General features: G+C 42.5%; 3 protein-coding genes across 9 annotated transcripts in view; 1 reads left to right on the forward strand and 2 right to left on the reverse strand.

Annotated features, from left to right (window-relative positions):
- The first annotated feature begins 246 nt into the window (after positions 1-246).
- The window catches only part of LOC6536658 (filamin-A), a 33,866-nt gene continuing 7,277 nt past the window's right edge, over positions 247-26,835 (forward strand). The window contains exons 1-15 of one of the 7 annotated variants that reach the window (XM_002097194.4): positions 247-409; positions 5,982-6,429; positions 7,885-8,248; positions 14,703-14,847; positions 14,908-15,243; positions 15,749-15,763; positions 16,672-16,763; positions 16,822-18,114; positions 18,174-18,560; positions 18,666-19,232; positions 19,695-20,499; positions 20,633-21,085; positions 21,151-21,286; positions 24,122-24,202; positions 24,489-24,579. In XM_002097194.4, the coding sequence (XP_002097230.3) occupies positions 384-409; positions 5,982-6,429; positions 7,885-8,248; positions 14,703-14,847; positions 14,908-15,243; positions 15,749-15,763; positions 16,672-16,763; positions 16,822-18,114; positions 18,174-18,560; positions 18,666-19,232; positions 19,695-20,499; positions 20,633-21,085; positions 21,151-21,286; positions 24,122-24,202; positions 24,489-24,579 (5,239 nt within the window). In that variant the 5' untranslated portion in view covers positions 247-383. Of the gene's footprint in view, positions 410-3,028; positions 3,256-5,981; positions 6,430-7,884; positions 8,249-14,702; positions 14,848-14,907; positions 15,244-15,748; positions 15,764-16,671; positions 16,764-16,821; positions 18,115-18,173; positions 18,561-18,665; positions 19,233-19,694; positions 20,500-20,632; positions 21,086-21,150; positions 21,287-24,121; positions 24,203-24,488; positions 24,580-26,835 lie in introns of those variants that run through there. The other 6 variants (XM_039376627.2, XM_015192384.3, XM_039376628.2 and 3 more) reach the window with 6 other exon arrangements.
- On the reverse strand, positions 510-1,192 carry LOC120322010. Its single transcript, XM_039376631.2, has 2 exons — positions 862-1,192; positions 510-794 (listed from the first exon to the last, which is right to left on the reverse strand). Exon 1 carries the CDS (start codon positions 1,143-1,145, stop codon positions 876-878), a length of 270 nt encoding a protein of 89 aa, XP_039232565.1. The 5' UTR covers positions 1,146-1,192; the 3' UTR covers positions 510-794; positions 862-875.
- On the reverse strand, positions 4,304-5,973 carry LOC6536657. The gene has a single exon (XM_039376632.1). The coding sequence runs from the start codon at positions 4,613-4,615 to the stop codon at positions 4,367-4,369; it is 249 nt and encodes an 82-aa protein (XP_039232566.1). The 5' UTR covers positions 4,616-5,973; the 3' UTR covers positions 4,304-4,366.

Here is a 26,835-nt window from a genome sequence, read left to right on the forward strand (position 1 = left end):
GTTCTGATCTAATTGGAAGCAGGTAGACCCAGACAGAAGTGGTGGTCTTAGTCATGATTTGAGTTGTGAGAAAATTTTCGACAGAAATCGCTCACGGCGCATGGAAATTCTGAAAATATTTCTATCCGCACTCGCCGTTCAGATGGGGGAAAAACAACCGGGAAAGCGCTCAGTTGTGGGTTGTATCTTGGCGTTTTGAAAAAGATTTTCAGTTGCTGTATTGACTTGGACGTGTTCGGTGCGGGTCTCGAATTTTCTTGGAATACGCGGCGTATTCGCAATCCGTGAGCTATATGTAGACGCGTGTCTTGCTCATATTTTTATATATACAGCAATATATAACAAGTGAAATTTCGCAACTTGTGCAGAGTCAAGGGAAAATTATGTTAAGTCCAGTGAAAATGCCAAAGTATGTGAAATAAGGTTTCCAATTAAGGCAAACCAACAGTGCTATATATTACGTACCTACCAAGAGTGATGAATAATTGCGCTAATAGTAGACGGCCAACGAAACAGTTCAACTAAATTTATTACCAAAAATAAAATAGATTCTGAATATTTTGTGTTATGTGAATTTCGGTTTGAAATATTGCGTACAAGGCGTTGCCATTTCGTGATATATTCAGACGATGAAAGGTCTCTTTGCTGGATCCCAAAGAAAGAGCCATTAAATGTTCAGTTGTGAGAGCGTAAAGTGCATTAATCTGTCGGGCACCAGATGTTAATAGAGCCTCTGATCTTTATTTAGCCCCAATCGCATGCTTCGCCGCACCTGGGGTATTTTCGGGGTATACCTAAGAGGACCCAGCCAATGTATTTCCCAAATGATTTATTTAAGTAGGCGTTAGGCGTTAGACGTACAAGTTGAAGTGGTTTTAGTAGAAGACGTACACCTTGTGTGCACCCTTTACAAGATTCTCGCAAGGTCCTTGGATTTGTCCATCACATGGGGGCCTAGCAGTTGACGGAGCAACAGGTGCAGATGTAGTAGTATCCTCCCAGTAGGGATACGAGGTGGTAGAGTCCCCGTAAGGCACCCAAGAAGATGAATATGGGTCCCAATAATATCCAGATGACGTAGTTGATTCCGAGCAAGAGCAGCCTGCCAAGACGCAGAACAACGCAATAATCGTTAAGAACCTCATGTTAGTCGACTTCAACAGAAACTAATAGGTGAACGATACAATTTGATTAATTATATACTTCTTATCTTATTTACTTTCAATTGTTTAACGGAATAATACTATGAAACAGTTGGGCAAATGCCCAATTTCTCCTGAAAAGTCAATTTGGTCTGACTAATATTTATTTTCATATTCTATGGCCAAATTAATCACCAGCTGTTGTATTTAAAGTATTACCAATTTTAATATACGCAACCACCTTTGTTAATTTGTATATTTCATTCGAAAGCCCACTGTGTCGTTGTTTATTATACTCCAATTATTTTCTAAATACCTAAGCAGCAGTGACGAAGAGAGAAGAGCAAAATAAAGCGTTGGCACGTGAAATTACTTGACGGCAACGGGGCGTATGCGCAACAAGAGATTTTAACAGCCCAAGCAGCTGTTAATATAATTCGAACGCCATGAATAATGATGGCCAATAAAAATAAAATTTGTTTAGAAGTACACGCGCTTTGCTTTCATATGGAAATTGAATATGTTAATTTGGGAAATGGTTAGTACAGAGTTCTTGTGAATAAAGTATAATCTTGTATGTTGTTTCATACTCATAGGAATAATTTATTCCTTGAATAGTATACATTTCGAATCAATTTTGCATAGAGTGGAAATATTTAAACTATTTTCTCTAGTCATTATTTATTACTCAAAAGTTATTGTACGCTACAATGGATTTTTCTTAGATCTATTTATTCCCGAAATACAGTATATTCCCGAGTACTGAAATTGTTTGATATATTTAGCGTGCTCTTGCTGAGTTTTATCTACAAACGAGCATAAACATCCAAGCCAAATAAAATCAAGGAATTTATGACAGCTGATTTGCCCGGAGCGAGTTAGTCATCTCGCAAGACTAAACAACATACGACTGTGCATATGCTTTCAATTTAAGAGTTTTATGGGTTCTACGATCCCCCGATTTGGGATACTTTATCAGCGCCTCGTGACTCAGCTGGCGGGGGAACACGGAATGCGGAATGTACTTGGGGCGACCGCCAGAGATGGCCAAAAGCCAATCATTTTCGCAGAGCCACTTTCAATTGTGGCCAGCCACCAGAAGATTGAAGCCCAAGCATGAAACACAAACGACGGCAGCCATTCCTATGAATAGAATAACAACAAAATCAGCTGCGCGTCGAAAATCACATTTGCGATGAGTTGCAGGGGGTGTGTGGGGGCATCGGCAGTTGGGGACTGGGGGGCCATGTAGTAGCGTCGCCAAAAACCTGCCAAACAGAGTCAAGAGTGCAGTCAACGTCGACGGCGACGTCGACTTCGACGACGAGTCAACGTCACTCGCAATACCAAAAACACAACACAAAACATGAAGCGAGATAAATATTGAACAAATTATGTATTGAAGACCTTTTACAGCCCGGGATGCACTTTTAGATTTTTGTGTGAAGCTTTATTTTACATTTAAAATTTAACTTTCCTTTAAAATTCAATTATGATATATAATAATATTATATTATAATTTAATTTGGCATACAACAGCAATAATGTTTTATTATCATTTAATTTGTAATACACCAGAGAATTCGATTACAAACCATTGTAATCTATAAACCAGAATGAGTGTGTGGAATGTATCTTTTGAAATTATAACGCTAAACAGTTTCGTAATATTTTTAAAGGAGTTATTTAAGATGACCCCCGGCTGTGGGATTTATCTGAGAAAATAATAATAAAGAAATTGAGAAATAAGCGGCGAGCATTTGGCTGCATAAAAACTTTGAGCAAGGAGGCGCACACAACTCAGTCGAGTTGAGAAATTGTCGCGGCCAGTACGAGTACGAGTAGCAAAGAACGCGAAAGCAACGCGCGCATCTCGTGCACATATTTTCAAAACAGAAAGAAAGAAATTCTGAAATTTGTTTACGAAAAAAAGAAGGGTTTTCCCAGTCGGTTTGTGTTGTGTTTTTGAGAGAAACGTGCTCGCCACGCCAGGAATTGTGTAATTAGCGGGCAATCAAGTGATCAGTATTAAGCACCCAATAAAGTATTACAACTTGAGATCATTCAATCGGCGATTCCTATCAACAAAACCATCGATATGGCGTCCAGAAAAGTGAGTTTTTTATGGTGCGGCTAGGGTGGCCCTTATCTGACCAGCAATCGTTGCATTTCACCCACACGATTTTCCACGATATAATTCACGATATTTTCACGACGAAAATGGAAATGGAGGACATGTGGTTCTCATTACCTTTTCATAAAAACTAAATATTTGTCAATTTATTTTTAGTCAAACAGGCGGGCCAAAAGTGCTCACTTGCGCCTTCGCTGTGTAAATGTTGGGTGTAATTTTAGTTTCGAATAAATTCAAATTAATTTAAATGGAAGTGCAAATTTATTTAGCATTTCATTGGCGGCGTTCGGCGACGCTGATTCATGCGATTCCCCAGCGATGCAAGTGGCGCCTCACGTATTCGGCGTCACTTGGCCGCCGTTTTTGGCCCGATTTGAAAAGTTTATTGCCATATAAGGGGATCCTCAGCTAGACGCACTTGTTCTATATGGCCAGCACTCCGACATCCCACTCCCTTGTGGAATGTAATGAAGGTCTGCAGTCCAAAAACTCCGAATGCTATGCCTAACGAGCCTTGTAAAAGTTTATTTGGGATTTTTATAATTACTCCAAAATACGAATTATTAGAAGCAGAATTATTTATAAACGAAATACAATTTCTTGGCGCTCCAATTGTTGTTGTTCAGAAGGATGGCAAATAACTTCAAATTGAAACTGATATTTCGGGTTCAAATTTTGACTTTAAGTACTTAAAAGACGTCAAGTAAATTGTTAACACAAGTGCTCAGATTTCTGTTTCGTATAAAGTGATGGAATTAAGACAGTTGAGTAAATATTCTAATTTGCCAAGGTTTGTCCTTCTGTCCGTATAAATGCTCGGAAACTATAAGGAAAACAGTTAAGATTAAATATGCAAATGATAGAGACGTAGACGCTGAAATTAAAAACAAAACTCTCACGGCATAAACTGTCAAGAGTAGCGGGTATCTGATAGTCGAGTAAATCAACTATAGCATACTTCCTCTTGTTATTCTTATAGTTATAGTTTTTTGGTTGGTTGTTTTATTTTATATTTAAAGGCTGGTAATTGATGGGTCTAGAACTTTTTATACTTTATTACTTCAGAACAATTAGCTTAGTAAGAATTCATTTAGTAGAAGAAGTACAGTTTCTTGCCGCAAAGTCCACCAGGACCTCCCACGCAGGGCGGCAATTGGGGAGGGACCTGTCCACAGGGTCCTTGGGGTCCGCTTCCACATGGAGGTTGTGCCGGGGGAGCTAGGGTAGTGGTGGTCGTGGCAGCCTGTTCGGTAGTTGTCTCGTCATATTCTATAGAGGTTGAGGCCACTGTAAATCCTACAATAGCGCACAAGAGGACAAGAACGGCGAATAACTTCATTTTGGTAACTTTGTATCTGCAGTGATAATCTGGTGCCAAGATTTCGCGAATTTATACTTTTCATTTTTGGCAAGTCAAATATTATCACAAATGCGAAAAAGTTATTTTCGTTAGCAAGAAAAAAACAATTGAACAAACATAGCAAACATAGAATGTTTTTAAGCTCTGATTGTCTACATATGTATATTGTATCGATACATTTATTTTTACCGTATAGTGTGGTTGACAAATTAAGTGCCTTATAAGGAAGACACTGTATAGTTCCCTTGGGGAATTTCGCGAAGGACTACACGGTCCCAAAAAACGGCATTACCCAGTCCACGGGCATCGATCTGCCATCGATCATACACACATAGCTACCCGTTTTGACTTTGACTCATTTGGCTAAAATTAACGATTTCTAACCATATCGAGAAGGTCGCTGGTTGTCAGCCCCATTTGCTTGGCTCATTCACTTGTCTGGCCGACGCCGTGCATTTGTTTCTGCCTTTCGGTTTTGCATGTGCATTTGATCAGGCGGAAAAAGGGGCAGTGTGGAATCAAAAGGCACTGCCAAAAGCAATCCTCAAATATGCCAAATATTTACCACAATTATTTGCTCTTCCCTGGTTATGGGTGTGTGCGAGGGGATTATGATTCACTTCATTTGCCGACTACTCGTTTCGAGTGTCCGTATTGCAGAGTCGCGGGTTAATGATTCCAGGGCTCGGTCTTCTAACCTTCTACATATTTATTTATTTATATATAATTCTTGATAATGCTGCCGACTAAAATAATACAGTTTTTATGCATTCCCAAAAGCTTATTTGCCGAAAAACGAATGTAATGAATTGTGTCATCCGATGACAGGTTTATTAGTCATTGATCCACTGGTGAATAATATTTTCACTTCAAGCATATTTTACTAAAGCTGTTTTGATAGCAAAGTCATTTGCACAATACGTTAACTAATAATACCTACATTGGAATCAAACCTTAACTTTAATATAAAGAAAGTAAAGTCGAATATTAACTACGTCCGCAAAAATGGAATTCAAACAATTAAATGTCCTAAAAACGAGTTATTTAAATAATAACTTTTATATGGTAACCATTCTATGAAAAGCGATTATTCGCAAAGGCCTTTTTTTAAGTGCATACTTTGGGGCTTATCGAAGTGCTTAAAAATTAAAAAATATATTTTAAATTTACGCTCTCACGCTGAAACTGAACTTGAATCTGTTGATAATTTTCTTTAATAAACCGAATCTGTTGATAATTTTGTTTAACAAACTGGTTATGTGCTGGCTAAGAGAAATACGATTTTAAGAGTAGGCGAAAATTCTCTTTGATTCATGTTATTGCCGCTCTTCCTCTCTTTATTCAGCAACAGCAAATCAGCTGATATGGCGGATCCGAATGCCGGTGATCGGCGACAAACTTCAACGTTTAAAAATAAGAATTTATTTAACGGTGGTACGCGCTCGAGTAACAACGCTGACGGTCCCGGATCGGCAAATTTAACGCACGGCGGTGAATTGGTGCAAAACGCGAATTATACAAACGGTCAAACGACGCAGGCGACCATATTCCTCAGCAACAATAAAAACAACAACAACTACAACAACGACAGCAATAGCAATAGCAATTCGGGCAACCACTACTACAACAACAGTCACGCCAGAAAGAACGCGCCAAACTCGCAGCAAAATCAGCAGAACGCGTGTGTTTATACAACCAACAATAGCAACAATAACAATTTGGAGCACAATTTCAGCAACTTACATTTCTACGCCCAACAGCCAGCCGCACACTACGACGTTTGCCATCAACAGGTGTGTGTGCGTTTGCGTGTGTGAGTCGAATGGGACAGTGTGCGTGAGCCACAGGCGAACTTCCCTATGACGAAGTGTCAAGAAACTGCCGGTCCTTCGGAAATTTATTGTCGCGAACAAGATCAGAAATACTTATTCTTTGAATCAAAGGCAAACATTGCTGGGCTTAATTTGCGATTTAAGAGATTAAACGGAATGTACAGGAATTTATCGTTTCTCAGAATGATATTTTAGTTAGAATTAAAAGTTCTAGTTTTCTATCAATCTAAAAAAACGAAGTTTAAATTTAGAAGTTATAAAAGCAGTTCTTGACTTCTCAAATTTAGTGAGAATAGAGTGATACATTTTACTTGTCAACCCCAACTATTTGCATATTTAGAGATATACATTTGTGAATAGTTTATCTAGGCACCGTTTCACTGTAGTTGCCTAGTGCTGCAGTTCACACTGCGTTTTGTCGCGGCATTTCGCAATTAATGAAAATGTTAATGAACTTCACACGCTGCGCACTCGAGCACTTCACTCCAATTTCTTCTCCTAGCCGTATTCCCTGTTGGCCTGGCCCAGACAGTCGACCGAGGGGGGGCTGCGGGGGCTCTATTTCTCTATTTCTGTTGGTTTTTCGGCGCTTTCCTCGGTTTGTGTGTGGCACGCGAACTCCGCTTTGCGCCCTTGTCCGTCGCCTTCCGATCACTCCGCTTTGTGCTCGTTCTTCGCGGCGTTTCTGTCTGTATACCCTTTTCGGGAACTTTTCGGGCAAGTTGGTAAACAATGAATTAGGCGGAGTTACCTGGGAACTTGTTTCGCCAGCTAAGAGATAAGGGCAACCCGCAAGTATAACAGAAGCAGAAATGCGGAGTTCTTCAATCAGATATTTATTAACAATTTACCTCCTTTATTTCATCTATTCTATATCAATTAAATATAAAATATATTAAATATCAATCTGCAGATGCAGTAAAAGATACCGTCTCGAAACAAAAAACGAATTCCTAAGAAACCCTAACATGCTAAAAGCCATAGAACAGTTTGAGTTCGGATTAGAGTTCATATTTACACCAAAAAGCGTATTTAAAAGTCGAATCAAGAGTTCGTTCATTCTTGATAGCCACTTGGTTGGGCGACATGTGTGGAAAGTGGACAGTCCACTCCAGTGAAGTTGAAGTTCTGTTCGGCGGCCCCAACCGCAACTGGAACAAGTCTTGGCCTACGCCACACCTGGTGGGATCCGATCAGATCCGATCGAAAGCCATTCGAATCAATTTGCTTCTTGGCACCAGGAGTAGTGGAGTTGACGGTTTTTATGCCAAAGATCGCTCTGGCATAGTTGCTAAGTGATTTTCGAAGTAACGACGTCCCACACGCAGTCCAAAAGCCACCCATTTACCGGCACACCTAGTAACCAACCGTAGTAAACCCGGCTAACTTGCTCTTTGCGTAATCGCTAACCCACAGACGAACGACTACTACCAGCCGGCCAGACAGGAGGCCCATCAGCAGGCGGACCAGTACGAGGAGAACTTCGACGAGGACATGGAGGCCGAACGCGATCTCGCCGAGGATGCGCAGTGGAAGAAGATCCAACAGAACACCTTCACCCGGTGGGCCAACGAGCACCTGAAGACCATTGATCGCTCGATCAACAACCTGGAGACGGACCTGTCCGACGGCCTCCGACTGATCGCCCTGATCGAGGTGCTGTCCCAGAAGCGAATGCCCAAATACAACAAACGCCCAACATTCCGCAGCCAGAAACTGGAAAACGTCTCGGTGGCCCTGAAATTCCTGCAGGATGAGGGTATCAAAATCGTTAACATTGGTAAGTGAGACATGTGTATGTATTTGAAATTCGCAGAATTCTTGGATTAAGCTCGGGTTGGGTCCCACGTATATACATACATATGTATGTGCATATCTCTAATAGTTTTAGCAACCGCACAATTGCGGTCGTGAATCAACTTTATGCATTAATTAGAAGCCCTCGCATCGTTGGCCATCGAAAATGTTTCCATTGAAAATTGCATAACTTGCTCTTTCAATGGGGAGATAAGTCAACTGAAGATGCGCCGCCAACGCCTTAAGAGTCTCGGGTTAACACCAGATCCCCTGTCCGCTTAATCCCTCACGATCCCATGTGGATCTGTTGTGTTATTTATATGAAATTTCTGCCTTTAACGACTCGCTTCCAGACTACAAAACAAAATGATGTCATTGCCGCGCTTATTCAAAGCGCCAGATTCAATGCGAGTTTTACTTTCATTTGTATTTATATGCATAATTCAAGATTGTGCTCACCAATTTGCAGTACCTGCACAGTACGCAATCTACTGAGTTGAGTACCCCTTAGGATGGGTATGTTCGGCTTGTTGAGTAGTTGAAACAAACTCTTTCTTGACTTTTCACATAATGAATTATTGGAATTTAAATCCAATTCTGTATTATCAAGAATTAAGCAGATCTGGGTGTATTTCGATACTTTAACTTCATAAAGATATCGACTTTGAAGTCGATATATGTGCTATATACATTAAGACAAGAGAGCACCAGCGAAGCGTGGACAATTCGGAAGGTTAATTTCATTAGAGCACTATCGCTTTCAAAGACCGTTTCCATTGCCAAATCACGAGCGTATCAGAACCCGATATCAATGGTCACCTAACTGCATCATGCTAATTAGTTCGATTTCAAAACTATACAGATGGAGGAGCATGTGATCCGGGATTTTATGACTCACTCTTGCGGCCTCAACTCAAGCATCGATCGCTCATTGAGGCATTCAGTAAATGTATGATTATACCGGGTAGGAGTATTACATTTCATTCACAATGTAATCAGCTACCCTGAGCTGACCCCGTGGCGTAAGTGATAAGACCAACAATCTCGGAGCGTTTGATATAGTTAAATCACTCAGTGAGGACTTACTGCCCCATATAAAACAGATAAACAACTTCAGTATCTTAACGTTCCAGAAAAAAAGGCAGTTTGTCAATAATTGACAGCTAGGTAAATAATGTTTACAGATATGTTTACAGACACTTTTTATCGACTCAAAGGGGAGCTGCCTAAAAAATACAGATACCAAAAATGAAAGCCAAACAAACGCGCTCGTTAACTGTGAGCAAGCAAATGCAATTTCGAGACATTTTTAAGCGAATTTCAGTTCACGTACTTTTATTGGCAGTACAATCGCCTGGTTCGGCGGTATTTTTATAGCTATCAGCACTTTCGTTTTCTTGCGATAAAAATATCATCCATTCTGGACTTGGGTTAGCGATAAGGCGCTTTCATATCTATCCCCAAAATTTGTAGCGCTAGCAACTCAAATTTCGCGATTTAATTTCGAGTTTGCCAAAAACTTAATTCCAAGGAGAGGTGATTCATTCATTTACTCCGCGCTCGACTCTTTAATCAGCTTAGTCATTAACTAAATATTGCCTAAATGGCATTGTTCACTAGAATGCAAACATTAATTGCCCGTTTATTTTGACAAACATTCCCAAAAGAGATATCGCATCCAATTTCGGATATTTTGGTTGCACAAATGCGAATCTTATAAGAAAACATAGTAAATTAATTTAACGAGCCCCACCTCTTCCTGCTGTCCAATTATGTGGTTTTAATCGATTTAAATTGGGTACAGTGAAAGCTTCCGTGTGAAATTTCTGTTCTCGGCGTTTGTAAGCATTTGGGGTTAAACATTTTTGGGTTCCCACTGTATCGCACAGATCATTTCTGTTCGGTTATTTTCTTCCAAGCTGCCTTTTCCTCTTTTGTGCTGTCAATTGAATTAGCGCGAAATTTTGTGGAGTTATGTGTGCGTCGACTTTTGTGCCAAAAACCACGCAGCTGCGGGCTCAAGAGCTTGTCTTTCAGTCCGCAGCCCCGGCTCCAAGTGGGAATGTAGATTTCCATGGAGCGCCGCTGTTCGTATCTACAAATGTTTGCGCTAAAAAATCCACAAAAACAATAATAAAGCCTCTCGGGCGGTCGCAATAAACTGCAAAAAGCAAAAATAAAAAGCAGCGAAAAAAACAAATAAAAATAACAACATTAAAAGTACAAAACAGAGGGAAGAACAAACCTAATACGTGCCGGATAGAGTAGAGATAAAGTCGCTCAGTTGACTCTCCATGACATCATCTGGTTTTTGGTATCGGGCTTACTTTGGCTTTTGGCTGAAGTTTTTCGGAGCCTTACAACTTCTGGTTTCAGCAGCAGCAGCAAGCTAATGGTTCCTATAAACTCAGGCTCAATTTGTCACAGCCAATTGATTGTTATTGATGACGCCATCATCGTCGCCCGAACATCATTAAAGTCATCTATGGAGGGCGTCGAAGATTTTCCAGGCGATGAGTCAAGCACATAAATGCATATTTCACTTAATGGAGGCCCCTCGATCATCCATTTGACCCAATTTTACTTCTGTTGTGTGCTTGTTAATAATTTGTTCATATTTTTGTGATTTCACCCATGATGTGTTGATTACCACGGAGGCATCTGCACAATTGAAATGCTCAACCATTTTCAAGTTACATGTCTAAAAAACTCCCCAAAACACATTCTTGATAAACTGTTCATGATCTTTGCCTTCGTTGCAGCTGACAACATTTCGTTTTTTAAATAAATGGCTATTGTTAGAATTAGTCAAAACGAAAAACAACTTAAATGGATTTTTATCACTATTTTGCTTAGCATAATGTTATCTTGCATTTTTGGCAAATTAGTCAGGCACTTTGTTTTGGTTCGTGCTAACAGCTTCCGTTTCCTAAGTCAAAAAGCTTAGGCTGGTGATTCAGCTCATAGTAAGGAAATATGCAAGGTGCAGAGTGTCAGCTAAATTTCCATTGAATTTCTGCTGAATCGCTCGTAAAATGACACGACCAAACATCAATACTTGCCCTGATCACTCGGCACGTACTCACCGGTGTTTTTATAAATCATTTGCAATGTCTTAAAATGCCTCAAAATGACGCCATCGACTCGGACACGTCACCGATGAGCCGAAGCTAACCCTCTGATCCACGGACTGGAAATAGCAATGATGTCCACTCCTCGTCACTCCAGAGGCAATTGAGATAAGATTAAGGTGTTATGAACATCGTTACTTACTCGACGGAATGTTTGGATTCTCTGAACAGCCCGTCAGTCAATTATTTAGATTAGCAAAAGCTGGTCGCTAGAGAGCTGGTGAGACCCGGCTCAATTACCTTCAAACAAGTGAAAATTGAGGAAAACATTTGGCGCTTTCGAAGCCACCCGAATGTGGGACAACCCACATCAAAAGTGCGCCCAAAATGGAGCTCTGAGCCGCTTAAAAACTCCGGGCCAGACAGGCTCCCACTTTCCACGCGATGTCAACGATTCTTTGCGGCTTAGCCCTGCCCTGGCTCTAATTTAATTAGCCGAGCAACAGTTAGGCGTCTGGATGATTAGCCTCAGACCGAACGGAAACTGGTTTTTCCGTTTCGTTCCGTTCCGTTCGGAAAATCTTTCCAGACGCTCCATTGTAGCGCTGCCGCTTTTCCGACTCCAACTCGGGTCTCTGGTATGCGCGTGCCGGTTACCCGGGAATGGTGGCCTCGGCATCGAAATCGGAATCGGAGCCGCAGCCTCAGCATTCTTGTTATCTGAATGTTAAATACTTCTCTGCCGTTGCACTTAACATCATAATAACTCTGTGGCCGCATCGAGGCGAGAATCGTTGCACATAAATCATGTCAAGTCATCATTCGACATGGCCAAACGAATGGAGGCTTCTGAAGCAGCAGGTCTGGGTTCCAGATTCTGCCTCTGGTTTTGGGGTGGACATATCCGATTGCTGTGGTCAATGACAGCGAAATTATGATGGATTGTAAACGGGAGATCGCAGAAATTTCCACTCTTTACTCCTATAATTAAATCAAAATCTTCTGTTCGGCTTGTTAAATGGGAAGGGAAGAAGATCTACAGCAACACCATGTACACTATCAATAGATAAAGTTATCTTAGGGCTATCTTTGTTGTTTCGAGGCTAATTATCCAGATTCTTTACTCAAGGTTTATCTTTCATTTTGCGGAACAACAGGCTCAAATAAAAATTGAGTGAGACTCACAAGACTCCCTAATATTAACCAGAAATTTATAAACAAAGAAAAATAACTTCATCATATAATGTTTTGCGACAAATTCTCTTGTCAGATAAGATTAAGTTGGAGGAATATGTATCAGTGAACTTATTATATTGGATTATTATTTGAGTCGAGTAGGACAACCTTTGATCATACTTAGTTACACTTGAAGAGTAACACCTTAATACAGAAGTTTAAATCGAATTGTTTTATTCTGGAAGTTTCTTCTCAGATAAACACAGATCCCAACAAAATAATCGAATTTCTGCCTTCCTGACTGGTTGCCCACCTTTAAATCTGATAAGAACGATTCTTGAGTGGGTTTTCTTTCAATACTTAAAATAACTATTTTGTATTGTCTACTATATCTCACAAACAAATACCTTTTCCAAAATAACCCCTAAATCATAAAGTATCCTAAAATTATTGTTACTGCTACTCTAAATGGGTTTAAAAATGCAAAATTAGTTTCCTTTAACGGAATCCAAGAATGCCTGCTTCGTGTAAGCCTTAACCATATTAGTTAGATCATGCACCCATTCAGAATCCCAAGAGCTATTTTCTTTTTCAAAGATGGATTACATTTCCCCTTTCGAGTGAATACTCTTCGTAGAATTTCTATTCTCGTTCTCCGCGATCTTCACACTTATGCATATGTATGGATATGAAATTCCATCGACTGGAGTTTGCCTGGTTTATATGCATTGCATATTCCTATCACAGTTATGGCATCTCGTTCTCCTCTCCAGGCATTAGCATATTTCTTTATAATTTACACCACATTTTCTTGTTCGCGCTGCCGTGCCAAAAACAAACTTTTGGCTCTTGAAGTTGACAAGCAACCAGTTTGAGCTCCACAAAGACATCTAGTCGAAGTGGAGTTTTGGCCAAGACAGTTACCGAGGCTCGCCAAACGGCACGCCGACTGCTGCCTAATTAGCCAAATCATTTCTGGCTATTTAGTTTTTCCATGCCGTTTTAATTGCTGCTTTCTTTCGCCTCGCAAATGGAGTTGTTGCGCCTGTGTCTTCGATGTATTTTTCATAAATATGTCATCGGGCTGGGCTTACAGATTGGCAGCTAATTCATTTGTCAAGGCTTCACTCGACCGTAAAAGTATTTTAAATGGCCAAACGCAGAGATGGCCCGGCAATTTGATGGCTTTTTGGAGAGGCCGAGCAGCCGAGCGGCCAACAAAGCAAAGTCATTTGACCATTTTGCTTGCCAACCCATCCAGCCGGTTTCCCTGTCCACTGGCCTCAAGTGGCCGGCTACTCAAGTAAACAAAGCCAAATTGCAAATTTTTAGCAAAAAGTGGTTATTGCTGTTGCGGGTGTTGGGCAGTAAGCGGTAAGCGAGCTGGCTCTATCAGCAATCGTTTAACGGCTCGTTGGGCAGGCCGAAAAGCGCCAAACGATCCGGGGACTACAAGAAAGCCCCAGCGGGTGAAAACAAAGAAATGTAGAACATCTAGTACGTCAGTCAACGACGCAGTAGTCCGTCGTCACTTGGCATATTCGGTTACCACTGCTGGCCACCGAGTTTTCACTGTGGCAACTTTCCCCACGATAAGGGGGAGGAATTCCATTCGCGTCATGGTTCAGTGCGTGCCAAATGCATTTGCCGAGGGCCCAGGTGTTGACTAATCGGTGATAGGTAATCAGAACGATCCCCACGCCTTTCACCTTGCGGTGTTACGCTATTAAAAGATCCCATTATCGAAGGTTCAATAAACTCCGACTATCTCTGAGTTTTGAGTTTTGCATTTCAAAAGAAGAGCCGTTCGAAGCGCAGGCTTTGTTGGCCAAGTTTAAAGTCGGCGCGACGGCGATGTTTAAGCAAACCGGCAAGACCAGTTGATTGCGTGTATAATCAGCCCTGAACTTGACCAGGAGGCAAAGTAGTTGTAACAGTTAGCGGACATCTCTGACCATAATTGGCAACTTGTCGAATGGCAACAGGTTTGCAGCAGCCCCATCAAATTGTTGCCAGTGACAGATGAGGCATGCATTCGTTGCAGTCGCTTTAGTCGTTGCAGTGGCTGCCACAAGTTGTCGGGACAATTAATAGATACATTAGGTACATGCGACTGGTACCGGTGCCCGTTCTGGATTTTTCGCCCGACACACAAAGTAATCCAATCTCTGTTCTTGCCCCGTTCCACAGACTCGTCGGACATTGTGGACTGTAAGCTGAAACTGATACTCGGTCTGATATGGACACTGATTCTGCACTACTCGATATCGATGCCGATGTGGGATGGCGAGGACGACAAGCAGCTCAACGGCTCGGGCCACACTCCCAAGCAGCGGTAAGTGACGCCTACCCACTTGGTTTATTGCCCAGTACTAAATCACTCTTCCGATGGCAGCCTGCTGAACTGGATACACGCCAAGATACCCGACTTGCCCATCAACAACTTCACCAACGACTGGACCACGGGCAAGGCGGTGGGCGCCCTTGTTGACGCCTGTGCTCCGGGTCTCTGTCCCGACTGGGAGCTGTGGGATCCCAAGGATGCCGTGCAGAACGCCTCCGAGGCCATGGGCCTGGCCGATGACTGGCTCAACGTGCGCCAGCTGATCAAGCCCGAGGAGCTGGTCAACCCCAACGTGGACGAGCAGTCTATGATGACCTATCTGTCTCAGTACCCGAACTCCAAGCTCAAGACTGGAGCTCCCTTGAGGCCCAAGACGAATCCCAACAGGTGTGTGCGAATGCTTTTTAAATCGGTACTTTTCTAGCTCTGACATATTTCAAACTAAACGTTGGACATTATTTATTTAAACGAATTTATTTCAGAGTTGTTTCGAGCTTTTCTAAAGATTTTAAAGAAACGATAAAGAAACAAAAGTTGTTCTGTGTATCCAAAATGTGTCAAGTTACAGTTTGAGCTAGAAAAGTTGAACTTCCTTGTTTGATCTATAAGTCCAGCCTTATACTTATTCCGAACTCTATTCCAAATTCAATTTGTACTCTATCTCCGTCTGTTCTTAAGGCCAATGCATTTATCTGGATCTGTTCTCGACTCTATCTATCTTTCTTCTTTCTCTTTATCTTTTTATATCTTTTTTCTCCGTGTATTATTGAGCAACATTTTAATGTATGGATATTGTTCTTGTTTTCCCTATCCGCACCGTATACATAATATGTATATAAACTACCTACCCATATATATATATTTATTAAACGCCTCAAAATGCAAAACTCAGCATTCCGCCGCCGCGGTAAGTTTCTTCGGCATGTCTTCTCTGCTCTCGTTCAGTTCATTCTTTTCTTTTCCGTTCTGATATGTTTTGCCACTTCTTTTTGACCAACGTTGTTATCCGCTTGATTGTCGGTTTTTAATTTATTGACTTCTTGTGGTATTTGTGATTTAAATGTTCCACCAGTTTCGGTTACTTTTGTTCTGTTGCTGTTGCTCTCCGCTTCTCGCGCTAGCCCAGAGCGATCCGTATCTAATGGATACTTCAACGCCGCTGCTTTCCTGTTTGTATTTTTCCTGTTCTGGCTGCCGGCTTTTTTTGCTCTCTGCAATTAGCGCTCACTAAACGCATTCATCTTGGCCGACGCTGATTTAATTTATTGCTTTGTTAAGCTACCATGATTTTTGATTACAAGCCGGTGTATTAGATTTGAAATACAAGCATTTTTCAAACTTGTATTGGCTTAATTACAGTTTTGTGTTCTGTAAATAGTTTTGGATATCTGTAAATAATTAAATTATTTATATATTAGTGTATTAACATAAAAATAATAAAATAATACAATATCTAGGTGAGCCAGAATATAGTAATTTAAAAAACTTTATGGCTTCAAAAACATAATTTTGATTGTTTGTAACAACATCCAAAAAGTAGACTTCAAAAAAGCAATTTTGAATTTAGTTCTGTAACATGCCGCTTATAGAACGCAGTGGCGCCACTGAAAAGAATGTTTTCAAAATAATTATTCAACTGTGTTTGCTAGTGTTGTTCCTTTTAACAAGATTATTTGCGCATACCCAATGGCGTTTAATATATGCAGCAAAAGCCTTTACGCGCTATTCCATGGTCCAGTGTATCATAATTGGCTATGTAGAGCTCTTCACGCAATTATTATATATATAGTGACCAAACTTTTTCTCATTCCACAGAGTGCGTGCCTATGGTCCTGGTATTGAGCCTATTGGTCCTGTGGTTGGAGCCCCGGCCAACTTCACCGTTGAAACCTTCTCTGCGGGCAAAGGTGAGCTTTCACATTCGCCATTGATCAACCCCTTTCTAACAATATTTTTAATGTGCAGGTTCCGTGGATGTTGACATCCAGGGACCCAACGGCGAGATCGAGAAGGCTGATGTGCGCTTTAACAATGACAAGAACCTTACGTACACAGTTTCGTACATACCCAAAGCCGAGGGTTCTCACAAGGTGGCCGTTAAGTTCTCCGGTCGCGACATCCCCAAGTCGCCGTTCCCCGTGAAGGTGGAAGGACATGCTGGAGACGCCTCTAAGGTGAAGGTTACGGGTCCCGGAATACAGCCCAACGGTGTCACCATCAAGAAGCCCACCTTTTTCGACATTCTGGCCAAGGATGCGGGTCGCGGAGTGCCTGAAGTGATTATCATCGATCCGGCTAACCACAAAACCTCTGTGGCCGCCAAAGTGCGACAACTGGAAAACGATACTTGGCGCTGCGAGTACGTGACCGCTCTGCAGGGATTGCATTCGGTGAATGTCTTCTATGCTGGAACACCGATCCCCAACAGTCCCTTCCCGGTGAAGGTAGCTCCATTGTCTGATGCGCGTAAAGTTCGCGCTTCCGGTCGTGGTCTCCAGGCAACTGGCGTTCGCGTCGGCGACGATGCCGACTTCAAGATCTATACCGAGGGAGCCGGCGAGGGTGAGCCAGAGGTGCGCGTCATTGGTCCTGGAGGCATGAACCAGAACGTCATGCAGTCGAAGGTGGATGGCAATACCTACGAGTGTCACTACTATCCCACCAAGGAAGGCCGTTACGTCATCATGGTGACCTTTGCTGGCCAAGAAGTTGCCAAGTCGCCGTTTGAGGTGAAGGTAGGTCCCAAGAAGGAGTCCTCCATTGTGGCCTACGGGCCCGGACTGAGCAGCGGCGTTATCGGCTACCCGGCCGCCTTTGTAGTGGAGACCAATGGCGAGACCGGCGCCCTCGGGTTCACCGTGGCCGGTCCCTCGCAGGCCGAGATCGAGTGCCACGACAACGGCGATGGCTCTGCCCTGGTCAAGTATCACCCCACCGCAGTGGGAGAGTACGCCGTGCATATTCTGTGCGACAATGAGGACATTCCCAAGTCGCCGTTTATCGCTCAGATCCTCCCCCGCACCGATTTCCATCCCGAACTGGTCAAAGCTAGTGGTCCTGGACTGGAGAAGAATGGCGTGACCATCAACCAGCCGACCAGCTTTACTGTGGACCCCAGCAAGGCAGGCAATGCTCCGCTGGATGTTGTCGTTCAGGATGTGTACGGCACCAAGTTGCCCGTGGAGCTGAAGAACAACCCAGATGGCACCAAGAAGGTCACGTATACGCCTACATCTGGAGTTCCGCACACCGTCGAAGGTAAGAAGCGGTTTAGTAGTAGCGGTTATTGAGTAGTTAGTTTAATGTAATAATTTTAGTTAATTATGGCGGAGTTTCTACGCCCAATTCTCCCCATCGTGTGTACGTCGGAGTTCCTGTTGACGCAGCCAAGGTGCAGGCCTTTGGACCCTGGTTGCAACCTGGAGTGCGCCCCAACGCGGCCACACACTTCAATGTGGATGCCCGTGAGGCTGGCGACGCCGAGCTGAAGGTAAAGATCATTCACGAGGAAACCAAGATCGAGGTGCCGTGTCGCATCATCGATAACGAGGACAACACCTACTCGGTGGAAGTGATCCCGCCATCCAAGGGTGCCTACACCACCACAATGACGTATGGTGGCCAAAGAGTTCCCCTGGGACAGAAGGTCGTCGTGGAACAAACGGTCGATGTATCCAAGATCAAGGTGGACGGGCTTGAGCCAAGTAAGTACTCGTAGGATAGGACTCAAATACTTTATACAAAAGTGTCCATTTGGAGTGCGTCATGGTCTAAGTCCATATCATAATTTCATTCGCCCAAAACAAAAGCCGCGCCCTTGAACAGTTTGCAGCAGTTTCGGATTATTACACATGGCCTGCCGAAAGCGGACTTGGCGGTGACCATCACCAGTCCATCGGGCAATCGCATAAAGGCCCACATCATACCGACCGCAGAGGGATTTCTGGTTAACTTTACGCCAACCCAACTGGGCGAGTACCTCTTAAGCATCTGCTTTGGCGGCACGCCGATCACTCCACGTCCCTTCCGACTGCAGTGCCTCACTGGCAGCGATTCCAATAAGGTGCAAGCCTTTGGGCCTGGCCTGGAACGCGGCATTGTGGGCCAGCCGGCGGAGTTTATGATAGATACGCGTGGCGCCGGACAGGGCGGATTGGGAGTGACGGTGGAAGGACCCTGCGAGGCGGCCATCAATTGCCGCGATAATGGAGATGGCACTTGCAACGTCGCCTATTTACCGACTGAGGCGGGCGATTATACCGTCAACATAACGTTCAACGAGCGGCACATAACCGGCTCGCCCTTCCAGCCACTAATAGTTCCGGTACCAAATCTGAAGAATACCCGCGTCAGCGGCATCGGCATCCAGCCGCATGGTAGGCTATGAGGAGTTCCTGTTACCAGTTACCAGTTGCCAATTGCCAATTCCGAGTGTTCCCGCTGCAGAACATCTCTAATCCTCTGCGCTCTACTCACAACCTGACCAAGGTTGCCTGTTGCAATCGCCTCGCCACGCCTTTTTGTTGTTGGGCTGTCCCTTGTGTTTGTTTGATTTGAACTAAACCGAAAACCACTAATCTAAAATGATGGGGAGAGTGCTTAAGGAACAAAAGATGTACTGTTACTTCTCAAATGAGGGATTTTACCCAGAAGAAAAATTTAAGAATGCACCTTTATCAATTAGTAAATGTACCTCTTCTTTTTCTTTACGTAAAGGTATAGATATTTGTACCTTGCTCCATCATAACTAACTGCATATTATTATTGTTGATGTTATGCCTTAGTGTATACACAATTATGCAACCTATTGGATCTTTCTAATTTTCGCTATTCCTTAGGTGTGATCATGAATGCGGCCACGGACTTCATGGTTGATATGAGCAAGGTGGGCAGCAACATTGACTCAGGAAAGCTGTCCTGTGCGATCTTCGACCCAATGGGCCATGTGTTGCCGAGCAAGATTGTGCAAGGTCCAACCGACGACATCTTCCGCATCATGTACACTCCCTTCGAGGCTGGCCGCCACACCATTGAGCTGATGTACGACAACATCCCGGTGCCAGGATCTCCGTTTGTTGTGAATGTGAAGAGCGGCTGCGATCCCGCTCGCTGCAAGGCCTATGGACCAGGCCTCGAAAAAGGACTGACCAACCAGAAAAACAAATTCACCGTGGAGACCAAGGGTGCAGGAAATGGTGGCCTTTCGCTTGCCATCGAGGGTCCCTCGGAGGCGAAAATGACGTGCACGGACAACCGCGATGGTAGCTGCGATGTAGACTATTTGGCCACTGATCCAGGAGAGTATGACATTACCATTCGGTTTGCGGACAAGCACATACCCGGCTCTCCGTTCCGCGTTCTCGTCGAGGAGACGGTGGATCCCAGCAAGGTGAAGGTGTACGGTCCGGGCATCGAGCACGGCCAGGTGCGCGAGAGCGTGCCCACGTTCTTCAACGTGGATGTGGGCGAGGCTGGTCCTGGCCGCATTGCCGTTAAGCTGACCAACTCCGAGGGTATTCCCGTGGACAATCTACGCGTGGAAGACAAGGGCAATTGCATTTACGCGGTGCACTATGTGCCGCCCAAGGCTGGCTCCGTGCTCACCTGCCAGGTGAAGTTCTCTGAGGTTGAAGTGCCATGCAGGTGAGTGACTAATTAAGCAACTGTTTTAATGAGTGTTTTGTAGACTAATGCATTCTAAAGTCCAAGTAGATTCTATTTAAAATTTGTATATATCTAAACAGTAAATCTATATGATTGATTTTTTTCCCTTCAGTCCATTTGTGATGACCGTTTTCCCCAAATCAGAGCCCACCAAAGTAAAGGTAAAGGGTGTCAATGAAAAGAAGAAAACGCCTGCTTCCCTTCCCGCGGAGTTTGAAATCGATACAAAACAGGCTGGCCAGGCTGATATCAATGTAGCCATTAAGAACCCCAAGGGCAAGGCCATGCAGCCGCGCCTGGAGGAGGTGTCCACTGGCACGTACGTGGTGTCCTTTGTGCCCGATGAGTGCGGCACTTACCAGTGCAGCATCAAGTACGGCGACAAGGAGATCGAGGGCTCGCCCTTCAAACTCGAAGCATTCCCCACCGGCGAAGCCAAGAAGTGCAAACTGGTGGAGCAGGCGCCCAAGATTCAGTCCTCGGGCAGTCAATCGCACCTGAAAGTGGATGCCCGTGAGGCCGGAGATGGAGCGGTGACCTGCAAGATCACCAACAAGGCGGGCAGGTAGGGATTGCATTTGGTTTTGGTGTTCTATGTTCTTTTGCCTAACGTAAATCCAATGACTCTAGCGAAATTGTCGACATTGATGTGATCGAAAAGGATGGTTTCTTCGACATTCTGTACGCCCTTAACGATCCCGGAGACTATGACATCAACGTAAAGTTTGGTGGCAAGGACATCCCGAACGGCAGCTTCGCCATCAAGGTAGCCTGAACTACATTTTCTTTCGAAACTCTTGATTTAATCAAACCAAAACAGACACAGCCAAATCTAGTCTAGTCACAAATGGGATTTGTTGGAAATTAGCAATTATTTTAATTCTTATACATATATACTTTAACGTTTTTCTAGTCATTTAAGCCAGGTGGAAGCGGTTTAGAGCTCAGCCTCACCCGCCTCTTAATAATTATATTCTAGTCAAGTCCATTGTCATTGTTTTGTGTTTCGTGCGACTCCTCAAATCGTCTTAAAATTGTTGTGTAAATTTTTCATTGGGCTTCCCCGAAAAACACACAAACAAATTTCACATAAGAATAAGGAGTGATCAGAAAAAGAAACAACAGAATACGATTTAAGTGCAACATTGTAAAACATGACTTCCAAAATAATAAAAAAGAAAAATTAAACAAAAGAAACAACTTTTGGTTTGCAAACCAAAAACGCTCAAAAATCTTTAAGGCAAAAAAAATTTGAATTAATTGCATGAAAATTGTTTCGTTCCCAAAATTATTTCTGCTATGCCTCACTGCCAATGCGCTTTGTTTTACATTATGCATTTAATGAACAATTATTCTTAATGCTTCTTTGTTTGTAAGCTAGCCAGCCATAGTCTATGTAAGTTGTTTGTGTGTTTCTGTATTTCATTAAAGACTGATCCGAACGCACTTAACACAGCGAAAAACAAAACGACAACGTCTTGAAAACCACGTACTTCAACTTGACGCTTGAGCACAAATTTACCACAAAATGTTAATTAATCACTGAATAATTGCTAATTTAACAACAATATTCCTAACCAACGTAGAGCCTATACTTTGCACTTGCCTCAATTTTTCTTTCAGCCAGAAGTGGTTTGTTCTGTAAGTAAAATTCTGAAACCATTCACGCGCCATCTGCGTTGACAACCTAAAAAATGAAGTGTCATAAATACTGGGCCAAAATCATGGGACCTGACATCCACAAGAACAATGCGCCTTTCATTGGGATTGAAATGGTCGGCAATTTCGGGCATGGTGCCCAAAATGAAATAATGTTGGTCGAGTCGTGAACCCAAGATTAATTGAGTTGTCTGTTGTTTTCGCGCAGAATTTATGTTTAACAGATTTGCACAATTAGCTGGCTGCAAAATAATTTTTTTCCCACATTGATCAATTTGTAAAGGGCAACTTTGTTGACATCTATATCCGACAAATGCAACTTCTTTATTGAAACTGTTCACATTTCTGCGTGCTTTGCCGCACACAAAAGAACATTATTGTTTGTTTTGGTCGTTCGAAACCACATTTGCTATTAAATAAGGACGTGTTTGCTAGAATGCAATTAAAAGTACACATGTTTTCCTACCGAGAAGAAATTTAGTGTAAATTGTGGCGACATGGTTTTGTGTTTTTATTAATCTAGAAATGATTTATAAATATCAAAATGAAGAAATTTAGTTCTAGGTCTATGGTAGAATTTTGTTTTCTAGCTGTTAGTTTGTCTGCCGTATTAAAAAAACTCAGAAATCATTCCAAAGTAGCAGAAGTAGCAAACTTGGAGAGAAAAACAATTCCAAAACATCTAAAACATCTTTGTTGGTACAGGGTGTTCCGTGGGGCTTATATTTAGACTGTGCAATGCCTCTTCATCTACGCCACTGCAGTCTATAAAAGCATTCAAATGATCTCGGGAAGAGGGGCGATGATGACATCCCACGCTGAATCAGCATGTTCTACCCGCTGTTTCTGTGATAGTTGCAATGGTCTGCCGTTGATGCTTTCGGCAGGTTGCAACAAAATCAAGTATACGCCGCCTGGCACCACGACTGCATATATGCATATGAAGATGATTTTGTATAGCCAGCGAGCGCTGGCTAGCAAAAATCGCAAGTAATTAAAATAGGAAAATAAAATTATGTATAATGAAAATGGCGCAAAGTGTGTTGTGCTGATTTCTGCTGCCAACGCCAGTGGAAGCGCCATAAAGTGTGGCTAGAAGAAGACCGGAGGCCCGACACTAGTGGCAGCAGCTAGCTAGCCGATCTAGTCTAGTCTTAGTCATAGATTGTCCTGTACTGGTCGTTGTCGTGATCGTGTCGCATCGGTAACTGGAAGTGGAAAACTCAGTGCGCCACATTCCCCATCTCCCAACGATTTGATGGCAGAGATGGATTCCCGTCAATGGACTACATATACTATACACTACTCTATGTCCATATAGTAGGATATATGGATTCTGATTAAGATTCAGATTCATATACAAATGTAGCGGAGGAGCCGCAAACTGTCGCCCACTGGCAATTCGATTTTCCTTGCTGGTCTATTGATTGGCCGTGCATTGGCGTACTTCTTATTAATAGCTCAAATATTTTATAGCGATTTGTATCTTTGACTTTTTCGATTTGGCCACGGATACGAAATGATTTCGATATACTCGTATACGACGTATATAAATATAATTATTTGCTTATGTAATAGCTGCAATTGTGGAAATTCTTTTGCACAATCGTGCCCGCGTCAATCAATTTCACTTCCTCTCCAATAATTTCATTTGTGTATTGCTCCCATAGTTTCACACTTTCAAGTTTCCCCATATCACTCAGTGTCCAGTTTTAATAATAAGCAGATCTCCTCTATATGTGGTAGTTCTTCAATATTCACAAGTGCAAAGTATATGGACCCGAAGTAACCCATTTCGGACATTGTTCTCATTCTCCAGACTGCCATGCTAATGATCTATTGGCTGCTGGCTTGAGTGTGTGTTTGTTTTAGATATTTCGATTTTTCCATCGAAACAAGACTCGGCAATCTTAATATTCAATTTTTTTTTCATTGACCTCAGGCTGTCGAAAGTATCGAGCAATACTCGCATAGTGAATATATCGAGGAGCACACGACCAAAGTGGTTCAGCAATCTACGCAGGTAAGTCGTCAATCCAGATTTTAAAAACCTAATAGGTATATTAAAAGTCTCGGAATATATAATATATGCATTTTAATGAATTACTTTTCGAATCAAACTCAATCACATACAGTAGAGTTCTACGTTTGCTTAAACAACTTAAATGTAAATGAATATAAAATTAAATAGCTTATGTAGACTAAATCAATTTACTGCATCGTCCGACGATCTGTATTTAGCTTTATCACATTTGTTTTTTATTAAGCTATGATCAATAAATACAATGGCACATAACTAACATTTTCAGAGCGAGCTTGTCAACGGAAAATCTGAGATCACGTATCGCAGTGTAGCATTTGAGAAATTACCACTACCCACAACAGGCGGCAACGTTACAGGTATGTGCAACCCAGAAGAAAACTGAATATATATTTAAAATAATATTCAAATGATAATCTAAGGCCTCAGAAGAGACACCTAGCCGTGCACTTAATTAAAGCACAATGTATAGTAGTTTATTTAATCTAAAAAGCGTTTATGCGCCATTTGGGCGGGCAACATGTATCTCATTTTTGCCAGAATCTAGCGCAACCAAGGAAAATTCGTATGAATATCAGATATGTGCTATTGTCAGGCAAAAATATTCGTGTGTCGTAAATCTCTGAAACGTATACAGAAATATAAATACCAACTATATATTTGCGATGCGGCGCATTTGGATGGGACACCATGGACAAGTGGCATCGCACCCAACTTTTGGATGGGGGAAAGTGGACGGGCGAGTGACGGCTTATCAGGCTAAACGCTGACAGGCGACAACTTAATTAGACAATACTCGTATACCCCTGCTCTGAGTTCTGGGAGGTCTGTAGTATTTTGGCTGCATTTCTTGGCAATTTTTCATCTCACTTTTCAGAGGGGATTTTCTTTTGTTTTCCATTCCGACACGTTCATTGACTTGGCCACTTGTGACTCGTGGGAAAGTAATTGGGTATTCAACTTGTGTGTATAAGTCTCTTAATTACCTAAATTTATTTGGCCATTTTTGTACCAACGAGCGATTTACGAGTTGCAAATCGCTGCACCGCAATTTAATGAACATTTTCAACATGATTAATGAGGTTTCCACCCTCTGCATGCAAATCAATGAACATCACTTTGCACTTTCCTCTCCGTGCAAATATTTGGTCGATTTTTCACGCTTCCATGCAATTTTCAAGCATTCAAGCATTTTTGTCGCTAGGCTGGGCTGGTTTGGGTTGGACTGGGTTCGGCTGGGCTAGGATGAGCAACTGGGGGGCACTGGCTCCTCATCATCATCCTCGGTCATCATTAAGATCACAAGCCGCGCCACGTTTCATTTGGTGGTGGTTCTTTTCCTGCACCATGCGAATCTGGACCACGCCTCGTTGTGGGTTTTAGCTTTCTGTGCCGCGCTCCATTTGCTTTGAAGATGGTTTATTGTAAATGATTCGTTTTGGCCAAATGACATAGATTTGTTGCGCATTTGTTGCATTGATTTTTCATTGCCCGTCAAATGAAAGGGGCAACAGTATTTTTAATTAACAGCTAACGACCAGGTTGATTCGAAATCGACAGTTTTTATAAACTGGAACTTTGTATCGCCTTCTGGTATTTCGCCAAGCCTAATAATAAAACACACACCTATTCTCGCGAGCGTATGTAGATTTTGATTAGTCAATAATCGCTGCCAAGTAGTCATCTGAAAGATCAACAGAAATTTGATTGATTTTGGGCAATTGCTTCAGTGTCCCAGCTAGCTGGCCATTTGCAATTTCAAATCGATTTCCCATTGCCAAAAGCCATTACATAAGTATTGGATAAACGCGTGCGGCTCATCGAATGGAATGTTTTCCACTTTAACGATTAATACGACATAATACGGATATAGAATCGAAATGATTAACACATTTTCGGCATACCAACAAGACTATATTTGTATTCTATGGGTTTTATGGCCAGATCGCCGCTTTCACGCCAATAAAATAAAATATAGATCTGTCTATATGTTTGTTCGCTTTATTTTTAAACGTTTCCCGCCGATTTAATGGTAAAATATTAATAAATTCTATGTCGTCTGAGCTGCAATAAGTAATAAATTTCATTTCGCCAGCGATCTTCCATGCACTCTCACATCGAAAAATCTATAGGTTATAACCATAGGGTATACCTATGCTTTTGACCCAAAGTCCCCCTGATTTTTGCACCTTTCGATTTCGAATCGTTCGAAGTGGCAACTGTTAAACCCACACCATGATCGATCCAAGAGCAGAAACTTATGCTAATACTTGTATATAAAATATACATACATATATACACGCCACATAGATTCGGGCGCATAGCAAATATTCCAATTCCAATTTTCTATCTTTTTATCTTTCATATGTCGTTCATTGGTCCGATCTCTCCTGCCTTATAGCAGTCGGCCATATTTTCGAAAATCCCCCAAAATATTGGTATGTGTGTGGGTTGCTGCGCTGCGGCTGCGCTGCTTTTGGGCCACGGCAGCAGACGCATCTCGGTGGTAGGAACCGATGTGCTTTCATATTTTGGCCTTAATTTCGATTTGGAACTGTCGATGTTCACTTGAAATCGGGACGTGGAGACGCGTGGACCTACAAACCGTCGCTGGC

The sequence above is a fragment of the Drosophila yakuba genome, chromosome 3R (genome assembly GCF_016746365.2).
Source record: "Drosophila yakuba strain Tai18E2 chromosome 3R, Prin_Dyak_Tai18E2_2.1, whole genome shotgun sequence".
NCBI lineage: Eukaryota > Metazoa > Arthropoda > Insecta > Diptera > Drosophilidae > Drosophila > Drosophila yakuba.

What these genes read in the sequence shown, in the direction of transcription:
- LOC120322010 (XM_039376631.2), bottom strand. Translation starts at nt 1,145, where the DNA reads ATGAGGTTCTTAACGATTATTGCGTTGTTCTGCGTCTTGGCAGGCTGC.
- LOC6536657 (XM_039376632.1), bottom strand. Translation starts at nt 4,615, where the DNA reads ATGAAGTTATTCGCCGTTCTTGTCCTCTTGTGCGCTATTGTAGGATTT.